The following is a 17,493-nucleotide window of genomic DNA, read 5'->3' on the forward strand; positions in this document are numbered from 1 at the left end:
AGGCGAAGGTAATCGGCCATGAATTCGCTGAGCTTGCAGAATGCGGTCATTCCTAACACCCTTTCCCCATTTCCCTCCTTGTGTCTCTCCAGCTTGCAGTGACCAGGATCTCAGAAGCTTGGCCTCCCGGCTGAAGGACTGGTTTGGCGTTCTGCACCAGGACGCCAACAGGGACCTGAAATCCACCGCCACGTCAGACGCAGTCCAAGGCCGTGAGTCGTCCCGCTACGCCCCTCCAATGCAGTTTACCCAGATCAGAGCAGTCAGCAGTAATGACTCTGATAAACGGCAGGCAGTTTACACCAAAGCCACAGTAATTATGCTGAATTTGCCCCACTCACTACACTTTACATTACATTACATTACAGGCATTTAGCAGATGCTCTTATCCAGAGCGACTTACTCAGGTGTTTTTACATAGCATTTACACTGCATCCATTTATAGCTGGATATATACTGAAGCAATGCAGGTTAATTACCTTGCTCAAGGGTACAACAGAGGTGTCCTTCCTGGGAACTGAACCTTTGACCTTTAGGTTGCAAAGACCAGCTCCTTACCCATTATAGAACAATAGCATTAAATTTTATTTGGCCTCTACACTTTACCGGAGCAATGATAATACATGCAACAAAACACCTGACCCCAGGAAATTGCTTTTAAATCCGCCATATTTGCTACACAGAAAGGCATCTCTAATTTATACAGAACAGGGTTTTTTGTGTCTGCCTCTCCCCAAATTATTATTGACTCAGGAAGTAAACATGCATGCAACCTAAAACGATAAGATTTTTAAAAAAATCTGTTATTGCCTGTGACTTTTGGCTCGCTGTGTAAAGATGATGCGAAATCCCCCTCATGTTCTGCACCTAAATGAAATCAATTTATGTTAAATCCATTACCACTACATCTAAGCTCACAGCAGTGCTGTAAAATTCACCAAGCTCTTTATAAATGATCCTTCGCAATGATATTAATATTATTCCTCAGTTCATGCATCTGTACATACAGTATAAGGTAGCTGACTGATGTGGATATGTGGGTGGTAGAGGGGTTGGTAGTGTGTCGAGTTGTAAAAATTTCATCTTTGAGAAATTGGAGAGCTTAGTGGGTGTCTGAGATATGAGTTCAGTAGATATGAAAAATTAGCTCAGTACACCTTCAAGATATGAGTTTACTATATATCTGAGGTGTGGTTATACAGAGTATGGTATTAATCGGTAGATATTTTGGATACCGGCATGGCAGGCAGGATTACGAATTCACTGTGGTACCTTAGTGGGTTTGCGATAACTTTTAAATGCTATAAATTGTTCAGATGGGATGAATAAAACCCTGGAGGCAAGCTCAGCCGTCCGTCTTGTGCACATGATGACGGTCGGTGGCTGAGATCCGGATTCTTCCGTCTGCTGGACCGTTTCAGGGTCTTTGGGGGGAGATGGAATCCACACATCCATCAAGCTGACGCACGTCCAGCACCTTGGTCTTATCTGCCTGAAATATTCATAGCTGCCTATAAACCACGCACCCCCCCCACCCCCCCCCACCCCCCCACCCCTTCCCGACTCTATTACACTCAGTAGAGGGAAAGTTCAGGAAGCTATATGATATCGTAAATCTAAGGGAAATGTGTGGGCAGTGTGTGCACATGCAAATGTGCGACTGCATTTATGCGTGCTCGTGCGTGTGCGGTTGTGCGTGTGCGCATGCATGAGTGCACGCGCGTGCGCGTGCGTGTGTGTGTGCGAGTGTACATGCTCGTGTTCTTTCAGCGAAAGTCAATGGTGTGTTTCCAGGCTTCTTTGTTTTAAAATGACACTCTGTAATGGAGAGAGCATTGCACTTTCAAAGCACAGCCAATGTGTAATAGCAGGTGGACAGCTTTAGAGGAAATGGCTGTTTCGCGTAACTTGTTCCACCACCACCACCACCACCACCACCACCACCACCACCTAAATGCCACTCCCAAACGCACGGAGACGTGTGGTAATTGGTTCAATCTACGTTTTTAAAGGACAAAGAAGCAACACGAGCTGACCCAGACCTGGAGATGGAGCAGGGGCATTACGTTTATTTACATGGTGCTGGGCATGAGAGACCGGACAGAAATCTGTAGAAAAAAAAAAAACCAAAACAAAAGCGTAAACTGCCACCCCTTCTCTGTAGTAGTGTTTGTTATTTTTTCAGCTGTATGCTATAAGAAGTTTTAGTTTTTAACTTAAATATATTGCATGGATTTAATACAACTTAATACAATGTTGTTGTTATTAAGCCATACATAATCTTGGCCAAAATATTGAGTCAGCCAAAATATTACACTTCGTCAACTTATTCATCGCTTTAAAAGATTTTAATTAATTTTTTTAATTAACACCCATTTTGGAGGCCAAACCAAAGCCTGGTGAGCCAAGATTGCCTTCTGGGCAATAGTTCTCCAGTGCAGAAATGAAATACTGTTAACACAGGGAAGAGATGATTTTGATTGTGTTCTACTGTGAAAATTGAGCTTCAGAGCCGGGGATGTCTGAGACAGAGTAGGCAGTCGTCCCAGTACTTGACCTCTGCCCTTCTCTGACCTCTGAACTGTGACCTCGTCTCCTTTCTTGGCAGGCTTTGACACCAGCCTCCTGCCCATCTGCAAGGATTCGCTGGGCTGGATGTTCAACAAGCTGGACATGAACTACGACCTCTTGCTGGACCACACCGAGCTGAGCGCCATCTACCTGGACAAGTACGAGCTGTGCATGAAGCCGCTCTTCAACTCCTGCGACTCCTACAAGGACGGAAAGCTGTCAAACAACGAGTGGTGCTACTGCTTCCAGAAACCCGATGGTAAGGAGGAACACCCCCCCCCTCCCCCCCAACCTAATCACGTTACTAGGGAGAGAAAAACAGCTGGCAAACGACAGAGGGAGGGTGGGAGAGGAGGAAGGAGGGAGATGTGTCAGCCCCCAGAGTTTCATTAGTGTAGGATGTTTTCCAGTCCATGGTTTCCCAGCTGAAGGCTTTCTTTGTGAAACATGCTCATCTTCCTGGATGACTGAATGCGGTCAGCTCTCGCTTTCTCTCTCTTTCTCTCTCTCTCTCTCTCTCTTAGAGGCTTTGATTTGTAATAAAAGCAGGAGAGATTTTTACAAGTCCGAGTCTTGAATTGTTCCCAGTGGGATAAACGGAGTTGTTATGCGGCGTATTGTGTAATGGAAAAATCACAGGAGGTGGAGAAAAAAAAAAATGAATTGGTGCTCAGGGGGACGAACAATAATCACAAAAGATTTGAATTGCACCAAGTGAACCTTTATTGATTGAAGGACAGACGCTTGTGGTTTCTTGTAAAGCCCTCAAAAAAAAGAAGAACTCGGAGCACATTGATTCCACTTGCTCCTGTGCTCCTGGTGCAGTGAGTTCGGGTTTGCATCGAGTCTGTGTCAATTCTGTAATTTGCCGTGAGTCAACTCATTTATGGAGGTTTATTTTTGCTGTTGTTGTTGTTCCTTTTTTTGTGCTTTATATCGAACCCTTAGCCTTTCTACGCCCTGGCGCTCAGTACATTTACTACAGTAAATACATTTAGTGGATGTACTTGTTGCAGTTCAGATGATGCACCTTTATTTTTTTATTTGTACTTTTATAATAAAATATTCATATATCCCAAAGCTCGCAGAGGAATATATTAAGGGCTAGCCTATGTTTTGCTATTGTTTATTTCTTTTTTTAAACTCCAAGTACAGTGTCTACACTAATGAACTGTGTTCCTTCCAAAGCAGTGTGTTTTCTGCAACAGTCAGCTGGAATGGGAAATTAAAGCATAGGCCTAGTTTGATAAAAACCTGTGACAGTATGGGTAAACAACATTATAGCTGTAGCTTCAAATGAAATAAATATTACATATTTAAATGCCGTCCCTGTGTTTTCAGTTTGTGTTCTTGAATGGAGATTTTTTTAAATAATTCTTTTTTTATCTGTAGGGTAGTAGACAAAAGGTTTTGTGCTTATAGTACATACGTGGACTGTTATTATGCTGACAAACAGCACATAGAATGATAACATATTTATTCACACAATGCAGCTATGAACATACCCAATTTCCAACAGTCCTGCTAGTCATGAAGGAACTAGGCATCATGCCGCCCAAAATGGGTGGCACCAGAAATAGCTGTAAATGTATGACTCATCAGAACCACTTATCTGAACCAATTGTAAGCGTTTACTCTTCACAATGAAACATATTGATTGGTTCAAATCATTTTAGCTGCCATGATGTTGCATTATTCCATCAGTACTTGCCATTAACAGCACAACCCAATTTTGAACATTAAGCTGTAGCACTAGTTGAGTTCCATCTATTAGAACAGACTGCTGCCATCAGCTACAGTAGCTGAGTCTTTGCAACAGTTTTCCCTTGTGTAGAACAAGCTTGCCATCTAGTCCTGTGAGAAAAATTACTTGCTAGCATAGATGACCCTGCAGGCATTTTTTTTAACAAACCCTAAGCACATGTGATTTATGTTCTGCCATTATGGAGATTTCCATAATTTGCATACAGGCCTCTGGTACCTGCCCATAATGGGGCTTCTTCTTCACTTCCTTCTGAAATGTTCCCTGATTAATGAGTCTGTCTCACTCAGTCATACATTAAAACATTTTTTCCTTTGACACATGAATATGTTCACTCCCACACAACAGTCAGACCTCCACACGGTCACAGATCCATTCACTCTCACACAATCGCACAGCGGCTAACTCGCGCGACCACACATGGACACTCCAGGCTTGCATTTAACTTCAGCCTTTTTCAATTTCCTGCCAACTGAGAAAGGGCACTGTTTCAAGTGTAGGTTATTTTTTCTCATCTGACATTTTCCCTGACACAAAGCCATTTGCCATATGTGCATACATTAACTCTTCATGAGACCGTGTACTAGCATGCTTGTGCAGTGCGTGTCTGAATGTGTCTATGCTCCCGTGTTGCATGTATGTGCACATACTGTGTCCACATTGTACCTAACCTTGTGTTTTCCATTCCTAGGACTTCCGTGCCAGAATGAGTTGAACAGGGTTCAGAACCAGAGCCGACGGAAGCCTCTGATAGGTCAGTCTGATACCGCCTGACCTGCTCCAAGCGACTCAGTTGTTTTCACCAATCACAGAGTTTTACTGCCTCAGCTAACAGAACCATGGTTGGGTTACTGCAGACCTGCAGATGCGTGCAACCTGAAGAAGCTATTTTCAAAGAGCCCCAGTAGGCTGCATAACCAATGCAACCAATCATCAGAAAACAAGCAATGGAAAAGTTCATTCTCGTTCACGAGGGAAAAAAAAAAAAAAAAACATCAGTCTTTTTCCAAGGAAAAATTATGCATGCAATGCAGATTTTATTTACTCAGAACGAACATTTGTTTTGTCAGCAGCGTGATTGGTAATTCGGTGCGGTTTGGAGCCTCTGATAGGTTAACTCCTTGAGTAATGAGGAAAATCACAGAAAATGCATGAGACACCTTTTACTTTATAATTGCTTTTTTAAAAAGTCATTTTTCTCCTCTATTACCAGAAACTTCTCCCCAGTACGTGCACAGCGGTTAGTCAGTCAGATTGGGCTATGCAATTTTAATGGTGTGGCTGGTACGCCATTACTCTCCCTCTAATTACGTTTGATTATGTTGGAAAATGAGAGCTTCAACTTCACTACCCTCGGAGGAAGAGAGAGAGGAGGAGGGTTATCAAAGTGTTTTAGAAATCAGTGACTGAGGACGACGTGACCAAACGGGCTCGATTAAATATTGTCCTGTTTGAATAAAGCTTTGCGCGGGTTATTAGAGATTCCTTTCAGCAACGTTGCTCTCTTTGGCGTTGCTGTTACATGCCCACACCGACAGGAAGCATATGCAAGGAAAGGACATGCCTCGATTTGATTTAAGAAAGGCCTTTTTTTTGTCTGTTTGATCATTCAGAAAATGCAAATGGTTGCAGAAACAGGCTGGAAGGGACAGGTATTGAGGGTATTTGCCAGGTTCTGATGGCCTGTCAGACTGAGATTTAATTGTCCGGTGAATTACTCTACAACACGGGAATCAGCAGAATTGGAAAATATGTCGACCGACAGATTTCCCACAATGTAATATTCCTATTCAGATATTCATGAATGATCCATACTTCTGGACATTTGTCCTGGGGCACTTTAAACCATTACTGCTGTGAGGATTCTGGGCTTTTGAGTCCGGAAACTGTGGGCGTTTTATTCCGTTTTTAGATTCTAGTGACACACACTTTTCCATCTCCAGCATTATATTGTCTGAAGTAACTTTTTATTTTACATCATTTACGAAAACACTAAAGCATATGTTCTCCTGAAGATTCTCGTTTGTTTCCATTCTTTCCTCTTTACTTTTCACTCTCTCTCTCCCCCTCTCTCTTTCCCTCCCTCCCTCTCTAGGTGGATTCATCCCCAGGTGTAATGAGGAAGGCTACTTCAAGCCTACTCAATGCCACGGCAGTGTGGGTCAGTGCTGGTGTGTGGATAAGTATGGGAATGAGATCGCTGGATCCAGGAAGCAGGGCCACCCGAACTGTGGTAAGCACTTCAGGGGAGCACACTCCTCTTACATGGGATGCTCACATACATACATACACACACACATGCATGCATACATACATACATGCATGCATACATACATACATACATACACACACACATGCATGCATACATACATACATGCATGCATACGTATAGACATTCAGACAGGCAGACAGAACACGGACAGAACACAGACATACATACACACATACACCTTCCTTTCAACTGCCTCACTACAAATACTGTACGTGCAAACCCCTCTCCTCTGTCTCCTCAGTATATATGCATACACCACTTTGCTACCCCCTTGTAGATTCATGTCTACTGCGTCCCTCGGTAAATATATTCATTCCTCTCCCCTTTTAACCTGCTAAGAAAATCCATGCATATCCTTTCCATTTTTATCCCTTCTAAAATTACATACATACCTCCTACTTTTCCTTCTTCTCCTACCATACCTACATACTCTGCCCTCCTTAAGTAAATGTCATATAATCCCCCACCCCCTCCCATTCACTTAATACGTGCACAGCCTTCCTCGTGTGTGCTCACGGACACGTCCTCCACAAACGCTGCTTTGCTGCAGCAGACGTCTGTCCTCTCCATTTAAAGGCGTGCGCGCAGGTAACAGCGTGAATTTCCCCGGAGAATCTTAAGTCTGCCACGCCAGATCTAATCAGACCTGGGGCCTTTTCTAAATTTATTTGAATGTTTTGAAAGATCTTGATGAGGCTCTGTGTGAGACACTATATTTACCCTGAAAAGGCGGCGTAACGTGAAGCGGAAAACAGTCTAGTTTAGCGTGGCAGGTGCAGCCAGCCGGTCCCCGAGGACCGAGCCTTCAGATGTGTCACAGAGAAACCGGATCGGTCCAGATATGCTGCACCGATAAGACTTCTCACCGCACAGACAATTAATCCGTTTCAAGTACAGGTGTAGTGTATTTATGCGAGCCTGTGAATGTTTGTGTGTGTGTGTGTGTGTATGAGTGTGTGCGTGCGTGTGCGCATGCTTGAATGTGTGAGCAGTCACACAGATCAGATAATTACTACTTGTATGGAGGCCCAGTTAGCAGATGGCTCAGTCAACATTTTGTAAGTGGTGGACGGCATGGCACTTATCTCTGTCTTTGTGTATAATAGACATTTTTATAAGGAATTATGGAGATAAATGACATGCATACCAGCGGGACACATACTTTAAGGCATGTCTAGATCAGATATTCACTGCTTTCACTCAGTCTGTTATGTAACCAGTGGACCGGCTCATCTGTCTCTGTCTGTTAATTCAACTTTAGCCCATATAGCCCGGCTCAGAAATTGTCTAGAAGATCTTAGGGGCAAAAAAAGAACAGGTTTTTTTGCTGGAAATGGTGCTAGTGGACCAAAGTTCAAAAACGAATCCTCATTGTACTGATGCCTTCCCAACTGTAGGAGCTCTGGGCTGTCTCAGAAAATAAAACCGGTGTCTTGACTGACTGTGCTCCAGAAAGGTCCTAAGGCACTGATCACAAAGACACATTCATCTGTGCCCCGCCACTTTAATCTAACGGCATCTACTCAGACCTAAGGTTTATTGGCCAAATGAATCGCTCCCTTTCCACCTCAGCTAATGCATGGTGATTGCTGTTGGGCAAAATGGCCGCAACGCGTCATTTACAATCGATAGACGCTACCTGTTGGTGGTGTTTCTGAGTCACCACCACCTCACTGTAAACATGAGTGGAGAGCCATACATGACGCTGTGTGAATGTGATTCATTACTCAGTGGGGCTAGCTGTCTCTGTCCCACTCCCCTGTCTGTGTGTCTGTCCACAGATGAGGACCTGGAGAGCTCTGGGGATTTCGGCAGTGGGGGGGCGGTGATCCTGCTGGATGACCAGGAGGAGGAGCCCGAGGTGGCGGGGGGCCGGCAGAAGGAGCGAAGAGGCCGCATCCACCCGCGGGGGGCCATCGAGGACGACGAGGACGGCGAGGATGACAAAGATGACGAGACTGGCTATGTGTGGTAGCTCCGCCCCCTCCCCTGACAACAGCTTTCCAGGGACTACCATTATCTGAAAAGATCTAAAGCCATTCCAGCGTCCTCTCCCCTTCTTTCTTTCCATCTCTCTTTCTCCCTCCCCTTTTCCTGCCATCCCTTATTCACACCTTCCCTCCTACCCTTCCTCGCTTTTATTTTCTTTATTCCCTCCATCCTGTCTTTCCGCATCTATCATGTAATCTCCTCCCCTCTCTCCCTACCTCCCATTCTCTTTCTTTCTCACGCCCCCTGTTCCATTTTTCCTTTCCTTCCCTCTCTCCTCCTCTCCCCCCAGCCCCTCTTTGTCTTCCTTCATTCCTCCCTCCCTCTCCAACAGAAGATTGATCCCAACATGCAGAGACTCTCTATTCCCCAGAGTTTGACTCCCTCTCTCTAATGCCCTCCCCCCCCCCACCCCCCCCCCCCCACCCGAAGCTTTGCTCCCAGTCTGTAGTCTTAGAGGCGATGGCTGTACGTACAGTAGTGTGAGAGCTGGATGTGTTATGTGTCGTACTCTCTGGGCCCGAGCGGTTTGGCTCTCGAGGACTCTGAAGGAATGAAATAGCGCCCCCCAATGGGCTCACGGAGGAGAGACGTTCTGGCTGGCAGCTTGATTCCCATCCGTCTCTCACTTTAAAAAAAAAAAAACCTTAAAAAAAACACAAAAAACAAAAAAAAATGTTTTGTTATAAGCCATTATTGCTGCTGCAAAGGTTATGTTCTATTACTGTGAGATACAGTTTCTATATGTTCCTCTATGTCTCCTTTGCTAAGTGCGTTCTGGGAAATCTGCCCCCACCCCAATGCACACACACTCACTCAAAGGCTTTGAGGAAAAAAATTGATTGTGCTGATTTTAATGTAGCTTTGCTTCTGTTTTACTTGTGTATATGTAGGATTCCTGATGGAGGTTTGGCCTTCAGAGCAAGTCCTTTGTCCCTGTGTCTTTCTTAACAGTAACCTGTTCAGACCACGAGGAATATTCCAGAACAACAAACCAAAAGAAAATAATAATCCAGTGCACCCACAGTCACATCGACCCTTTCATGTCACCTCCGGCGAACAAATCGTGTTCCAGAATGTAACCTCCCCCTCCGTCTCGAGCAGGAAGTCGTGCTTCTGTCATACCGGACTTTTCCTGCCCAGACCATGACTGGTCTGAAGGGGTGTGGTCTCAGGTGGGTCAGGTGCTGATTGGTTTGACATCACCTCGGCAACCATCTGTTATAATGAGCCTGGCTCAAGTACAGAGATATGAAGGCCTCTTCTTAGGCCTGTAGCCTTTTAAAAACAAACTAGGATGCTTTATTGGGTATGGCTTGCATATAAAGCTTCAAGCACATATCAGACCTGTGTAGGTGTTAGCTTATGTTAAGAAGAGGATGCAGACAGTCTAGGATAACTGGCCACAAATGATTCCTCCAAAATGATACCGTATACAGAAACTTCAAAGTGTGTTCCCAAGTAACCACGCTTGCATATCAAAGGTCTTTAAATGAATGTGCACTTTGGTCGGACTGGAAAGCAGGTAGCCCTTCGATGCATGTTACGTATTTCAAAAGACAGCAATTCATAGCAGCGGCTTGTTAAATTTTCATGTTTTTTTTTCTCCCTTCATCAATCTGGACAAATATGCTATCGACAGAGAAATAAAAACAACACCGGGAGGATTTAAAGGTTGTACAGTATTTCCGTCAGTGTAGTGCATGATTAAAAGGCATGCCGCTCTCGGCAGGTCCCCACGATGAAATGCTAAATTATTCATGTGTGAGTCACATAACCCACCCTTTGGGCACACACACACGCACACACGCGTGTACGCACACGCATACACGCACGCGCACACACACACACACACACACACACACATTCTGTATGTCTGTCTGTCCGTGCTGGAGGAGAACTTGACTGGTTTGTTACAAAAATCTGTCTGTGCGATGCCATCTGTACAAAATCCTTTTTTCAAATGATCTTTGTAAAGCACAAATGTATTCTCATTTAAATTAACAACAACAAAAAAAAAACAGGAAAAAAGATGTGCTTTATATTGGAGTGCTGTGATTATCGGTTTTGACTGTGCTCTGCTTTTGTATCTACTTTTATTATTTTTTGCAAAGGATTGTGGGACTGAGGTGTGATCCATTGGGCCTGCATACATTTCAATGGTTTAGTGCTTTTAAAGAGTCTTAGCCCATTTCATTTGCGTCTTGTGTTGCGGTATGGCATAGTAATGCATATAATGTAGAAGCACCCCCCCCCCCACAACCCCACACACAAAACACACTGAATCTGTGAAGATGAATATAAAACTTTAAAACTAATTTTCCAAAAAAAAAAAAATGTAATTTTACATTTGTTTTCATTTGTTTTTTACTATTCATAATTTATGCCTACTCGGTTTTGAAACCTAGCGCCATAATGCGTTTCCCGGTCATAAATAATATATAATTTTTTTTTGCCTGTGTCTAACGAAGCCTTGCCCCTCGCATGGTCTCTCCCCCGCTCCCCGATTGAGAAGTTCCTCCGTTTCTTCGGCCGACGGTGAGAAAAAGGTTCTAGCTGAGAGATTAATCGCGGCAGCCGCTGGCTCTGAGCTGCGGCAGGGCGGCGTGTCCACCGCGCAGCCCGAATCCGCTGCTGGCGTAGCTGGCGGTTTGCTGCGGCCGCCGTTCTGAAATGGCTCAGCCGGAGGTGATCGATATTTCTCGTTTGCCGCGCGCAGTAATTATGGAGCGCTCTTTAATTTTGCGAAGGGGAGAAACGGCGCTGACGCTCGGTTCAATCCGGCAGTTCACCTCGGTGCGAACGGAGCGGCTTTAATTAACAGCCACGGCGACGGGCGCCTCCTGTTTTTTCGCGGAGCTTTTCTCCTGGAGAACGGTCGGTCCCGCTGCTGACCGCCGCCTGGTCCCGCGTCTGCATTCGCACCCGTGTGCGTGTGCGCACACCTGCGTCTCCACGTGCAGTCCCGTGTCTGCGCGCACACACACATCAGTATGCATGTGCACTCCTGCTTCTGTGTTCACACCTGAATCTTCACACACACACACACACACCTCAGTACGAGTGTACACTCCTGCTTCTATGTTCACACCTGGATCACCACATGCATGCACACCTCAGTATGCGTGTGCATACAGTCCTATTTCTGCACGCTACTGCATATAGTGTGCACGCTCCCTACAACACTTTCGGGGGAAATGAGAGTAAAGTTTATCTGTGGCCTTATCCCGTTATTTTGCTGGCCTAGAGGTAAGCATCGATCCTCCAGCTCGGGCTGGCCGCGTTTCTGTTCGTCTCCGACCCTCAGCCGGCGGTGAGTGGTGCATGATGGGTAAAGGCCAGTCATTACCCGCTGAGCAGGCAGCGCAGAAACAGGCTCTTCGCTGACGGTCCCCTGACGACTGTCTACCTGCGGTAAGAAGGAGAAGGGGGTGGGGTGGGGGGGGGGGGGGGGGGAGGGGGGGTGAAATTCATCCCCCGTTAGGCATGTGGAGGGTCCCCTCTCCTCTGAGAGCTGAGGACGTGACGATGGAAAGCGCTCCCCGTCCGACCTGCCATTTCCTCCGAAGGAGCAGGTAATCACCACGCTTACCTGTCCCCCCGGAGTGGGCGGCTAATGGGCCCTCTCTCCGTTTCTGTATCCCCGTGGCAACCGTGACATCACAGTCAACAACAGGCTAGCGAGGGCAACGTGCCCCTGCTCCGCCCACTAAGCTGAGCCGAGAGACTCGGCCCACCAACCGTAAATGCGGGGGGCGTGAGATTTGGCTAATCTTGTGCCGCTTTCTCGCCTCAGAGGGCTGTGAATGTCAGGTGAAATTACCTGTAATCCAGTCTTCCTTTCCGGAATCAAGCTTGTGAGTCAGGCCGTCTCAGCAGTTGCCTGCTATATTTCTTTTTTTTTTTTTTTTTTCTCCATAATCTGTCTATATTTTTATGCTGTGCCAGTTCATTGGCCAGGCTTGCATGCTGGGGTCCGGGGTATGTGTAGGTGCTTCACTGGACTTCCAGTCTGCGGTGGATAAAGACAGGCACCTCGGTAGCAACACGGTTGCTGTGAGGGTGGCAGTCTCACCATCTTAGGTCCATTTCTGAACCAAGCAGTACCGAACAAAACAAAGCAGCATTTCAAGTTCCTGTGCTACCCCATTTAAGTCAGCTGTCTTTTGCCTTGTACTCTGGCTGATATGCATCACTCAGAGAACATAGCTCTCCTTTAGAGTCTACGGCGGATGCTAAATTTATAGTATAGTATCATATGTGCATATGTGTGTGTGGGGAGGGGTTCAGGGATTATCTTGGTGGCGGTGTGGGTGCAATCTAATTATTAACAGCCACTGCATCCCTCATGGTTTCTTGTACTTCCTGACCTGAACACTAGCCTGAGAGGGGGGGGGGGGGTGTCAGGGGTCAGGCAGACGACCCCCTTATGCCACTCCAAACTGTTGACTGTTCTTATGAGAAGCTGTGTGCACACAACGCAGACACGCCCTTGTTATAGGTTAGCAAGCACATTTCTGTTGCAGGTCCCAATGTATCTCACTTCTGTCACTGCTCACAGTGTCTTTAAATGGCAGAGTCACACTGAAACCGGTCGGAGGAGCCAAACACAGACACACACACTCACACACACACAAATATACCAATACACACACACACACACACACACACTGCATGTTCGAGACAAATGGAAATGTTCATCTTTAGCCGGCTGTCCCTCGTAAACAAAAGAGAAGAGAAATAAAAAATGAAGGACAGCTGTGCAAATTGTTATTTTTCTGCTGTGTCTCACCCTGTCATTTCCTCCGCGCATTATTCTTTTGTTTCAGGCATCGAAAAACTTTCAAACTCTAAAGCGGATTTATTGTAAGAGATGTGTATAAATTCAGCCGCGCACCCGTTTCAGTCCCATGGCAGTCTGTTCTTCTTGTGCCGCAAACACCCCCATCCCGCCCCCCACCCCCCCCCCCCCCCATGTCTCAAGTCCCGTCTACCTGCCCGACAAGCATCTCTCATTTCCAGAGTGCAATAACTCTCCTTGGTTCCTATTCTGCCCATTTTTAACCTCTTCAATATTATTAACACACACACACACACACACACACACACACCAATAACATAAATGGCCATATTTGCAGAAGTCTTTGTTAATTCTATATTTTTTACTTTGTAAAGAAAAACAGAAAAATGATGTAATATAATGCCATGTAAAGGCTCTGTGGCTGTGTTTATTTGCATTAACGAGGTGTATAATTGATAGTCTTAAATGTAGTTATAGATCTGTAGCTCTTCACATATACAGTGTAGTGAGTTCTGAATGTTTTTTCCCTTCTGGAGTTAAAATGGAATGTTGATGTTTTTGGCTGAATTTCTGATTTCAATGTAACGGTTCCACTATGTTTGTCTGAATAAATTTGAGTCTGTCCTGTTCTGCTGTCGGTGTGATGTTTAATTCTTCAGAAGCAAGGCGTTACTTTAAAAATGACAAGCAGCTAAGCAAGCAACGCAATGTTAATGCGGTAATTTGAGTGAATGGAAAAGCAAATTCACTACCTAACACACTGGGATCTTGGCCACATAGTTATTTTTCATCATTTTTTCATTGAAACAGCCCAAAAAAAATGGGTCAGACCACTATAGTAATCAATTTGGAGTTTTCCAAAACATGCCAATTCATTTCGACCATGAGTGGAAAGTCTTTTGTTCTATTTAGGACATGCCTAGCTCTACCGTAGGAGGACCCTGTCAAATAATTTACCGCGACAATAAAACACAAATGATTATGTGAGCCCTGGAATTCACTATCCCCTGAACACCCTTAAATATGTGGTGTAAAGACTAATACTCCTAGCCTTCAGTTGTGGGTTTGTCCTTTTTACCAATGCTGAAAAGATTCACTGACCTTTAAATAATCTGAATGGTTCATCTCATTCACAGGAGTCATTATATCAGCCAGTGCACTCATAATAAAAAGCGATTGAATCTGTGCAGTGTAGACTTAAAAGAAAACTGCAAACTCTTCCAATTTGGTTTTGTGCTGGCCATGCCCCCAGCATGCCTCTCTTCAATCAAAACATGACATAGGCTGGTAATGGAAGTGTTGGTCACATGGGGCATTTGAGCCAATCAAAAGAGACTGTGTGTTGCCAATGAAGAGGGGAATCAATTGGCGCAAGCACCCCAGCTGTTCTCCATTCCCCCGGAAGACCTTCGAAAGTGGGAAAAGTGTGCTTGATTTGCCGCATCGTAAGCGCTGGGGTGCTGGTTTATTCTCCTGCGTAGAGAAGTGCACACTGAGCTGACGGGCTCAAACAAACAGGCCAAACAGAGGGTCTGTAGTCATCCATCACTGACATGGGTGAGTCTCCCTGGATCCCCCCCCCCCCTTTTTTTTTTTTAAGCTGCGCCTTACTGCTTTAAAAATGTGTCTGTCTGGAATGCTGGAAGGGAATTGATTATCTCAGTCCATGAGAACCTGTTCAGCCTTAGCTGTGCCATCGTTAGGGGACACCTGAGTGGATTTGGCATCATCTCGGTGGAGCTGAGAGGCACCGGGAGCTCTTGGTTAGACGTGGATCTCTTGGCAATCTTTAAAGCTGGGGAGTATATCTCCTGGTCTTCCTCAAAGGAAATTGAACGTTTCCGCATTCAAGGGGAACCTTTAGCATAAGCAATTTATTCGCAGCCAGAGTCCCCAGTGATGCAGCCTCCTGCTTACTTAAGGACTTCAATCAAATGCTTGAGATTCAGGGTGAAAGATTAATTTTTGTGGCATTTCGGAGCCCAGGTTTCCACAATAATGTATCAGAACTGTTAAACCCCTGCACCAATGTGCACTGGCTGCCTTCCAGACACAGTTACATTCAGTGTCATTTCAGTGTATTCATTTCAATATGTTTCTTTTGTATGGTGCGGTATACATGCTACAGTAGCACTTTCTATGAATGGTACTTTATAACAGCTGTATAACTTCATCTTTAAACGGACTACATGAATGTTCATAAGTGCTTATTTCAACAGCCACAAGTAGGCATAATACATGCTATATCACCACCAATACATCATGTAACACACAATATGCTGAGAACAGTGGTCTCCAACCCAGGGCAAGACCACTGATGCTAATTGGACTTTCACTGCCATTATCCCTAACCGCTGTCCTTAAGCATAAATTTGTGAACATTTATTACACTTGTTATGAGGGTATTAATCATCATACATCACACCGGTACTTGAATCTTTTGAATCTTATTTAATTTGTGGGTTGAAATGCTCCTAATCTGCCCCATCAAAAGATGGTCTGATTAGCCTGGTCTGTCTTTTTGCCGTAATTGTGTTCAGTTCTGGTGATTACGGAGGCGGTGGCAGCTAAGACGGTTGTGATGTGTTGAAAGCTTGAGGAGATGAGGGTACCTTATCCGTTACAAGTGCTGCTCTTTTGCACTGAGGACATGGACAAGATGAACGCTCAGTCTTGACCCTTAGTCAAATTGTTTGACGGCTCTTTTCGAAACAAGGAGAGGTGCTTCTCCTAGTGTTCTATCATCATTGATGGTAATTTTATGTTAGCACTGTATCTCAATGAGTTTTTGTATTCGCAGGACATGTTTCTCTCTCTTGTTCAGTGTAACAAATAAAAAAAGAATGCCTTTCAAGTTTGCATTTATTGTAAACCCAAGAGCAGGCACAATGTGAGAAGCTGTAATAACTATTAACCCAGATGAGATTGCGCATCAGTGAAGTGATTTTTGATATTTACACTTGTCAAATGGCCCCCGCCCCCCGAAGGCACACATTATTATACAGTGTTTTCTCTCTGCAGTCTGCATCAGGTTTCTGAATGAAGTGCGTGATTCAGAAATGTGTCACGACTGCCTTCAGAATGACTATGGCTAGCTTTGAAGGTTCGTCACTTGGGCCTGTCCTTGCAGGATCTAGTGCGCTCATGAGCCCGGGGGGTGGTAACTTGAAGGCAATGCTCTGTTCTCTGACTTCTGTTATGCTTCTGGCTTTTGGGCTGCATTTATATAGCACTTTTTTTTATCCAAAGGGGCTTTTGTTGAACAGTGCCACGGTTCGAGGGATTCCTGCCCTGGCGCCTCCACCATTGCGACGATGACCGTAGGCTTCAGAACGCTTGGCTTACATCAGGGCCAGGCTTGCGCCTGCATAACGTTGCAAACAGGATTTTCCTTCCCAAAGAGTGAGCCAGAATGCCACGTTTGTTGTAAAGGCTTTGGCGCTTAACTTTTTTAAAAAAAAACAGATGCCAGCTATGATGTGGGCGAGGTGTCACTCAGCAACTAAAAATGTGTGGTGATTGATGAAATCAGAAAAAAACGAGTGCACATCACTTCAGCTGTCCCAGAAAAAGCTATTTCATCTGTTAATCCCTGGGTGAGTAATATTAAAATTGAGATGACAATGCAGTGATTAATACAATGGACATCCAACATCTCATCCAAAATTATGGGCATTAATATGGAGTTGGTCCACCCTTGGCTGCTATAACAACCTTTACTCTTCTGGGAAGGCTTTATACCAGATGTTGGAGCATTGCTGCAGGGGTTAGCTTCCATTCAGCCAAAAGCTCATTAGTGAGGTTGGGTGCTGATTGGGCAATTAGGCCCAGTCAGGGCTCTGTTGAGTCAGGGCTCTGTGTAGGCCAGTCAAGTTTTTCTACACTGTTTGTGACAAAAAAAAATTTTTGGGGACCTTGCTGTGTGCCCAGGGGCAAACTGTTGGGAAGGCACACAATCATCTAGAATGTCGTTGCATGTTGTATCATTACGATTTGCCTTCACTGGAACTAAGGGGCCTAGCCCAAACCATGAAAAACATCCCCATACCAAGATCAAGATTAAAACTCATGCAATCATATAACTAATCAATTAGAGGA

At 45.0% G+C, this 17,493-nt stretch overlaps 1 protein-coding gene across 4 annotated transcripts in view; it reads left to right on the top strand.

Moving 5' to 3' along the window:
* spock1 (SPARC (osteonectin), cwcv and kazal like domains proteoglycan 1) overlaps positions 1–10,889 on the top strand; it is a 225,440-nt gene extending 214,551 nt beyond the window's left edge. For all 4 annotated transcript variants that reach the window (XM_035410321.1, XM_035410323.1, XM_035410322.1 and 1 more), the window contains 5 exons: positions 93–212; positions 2,609–2,830; positions 5,025–5,087; positions 6,429–6,566; positions 8,387–10,889. In XM_035410321.1, coding sequence (XP_035266212.1) covers positions 93–212; positions 2,609–2,830; positions 5,025–5,087; positions 6,429–6,566; positions 8,387–8,580 — 737 coding nt within the window. In that variant the 3' untranslated portion in view covers positions 8,581–10,889. The remainder of the gene's footprint in view (positions 1–92; positions 213–2,608; positions 2,831–5,024; positions 5,088–6,428; positions 6,567–8,386) is intronic.
* The last annotated feature ends 6,604 nt before the right edge of the window (positions 10,890–17,493 follow it).

This window comes from Anguilla anguilla, chromosome 3, assembly GCF_013347855.1.
Source record: "Anguilla anguilla isolate fAngAng1 chromosome 3, fAngAng1.pri, whole genome shotgun sequence".
Taxonomy (NCBI): domain Eukaryota; kingdom Metazoa; phylum Chordata; class Actinopteri; order Anguilliformes; family Anguillidae; genus Anguilla; species Anguilla anguilla.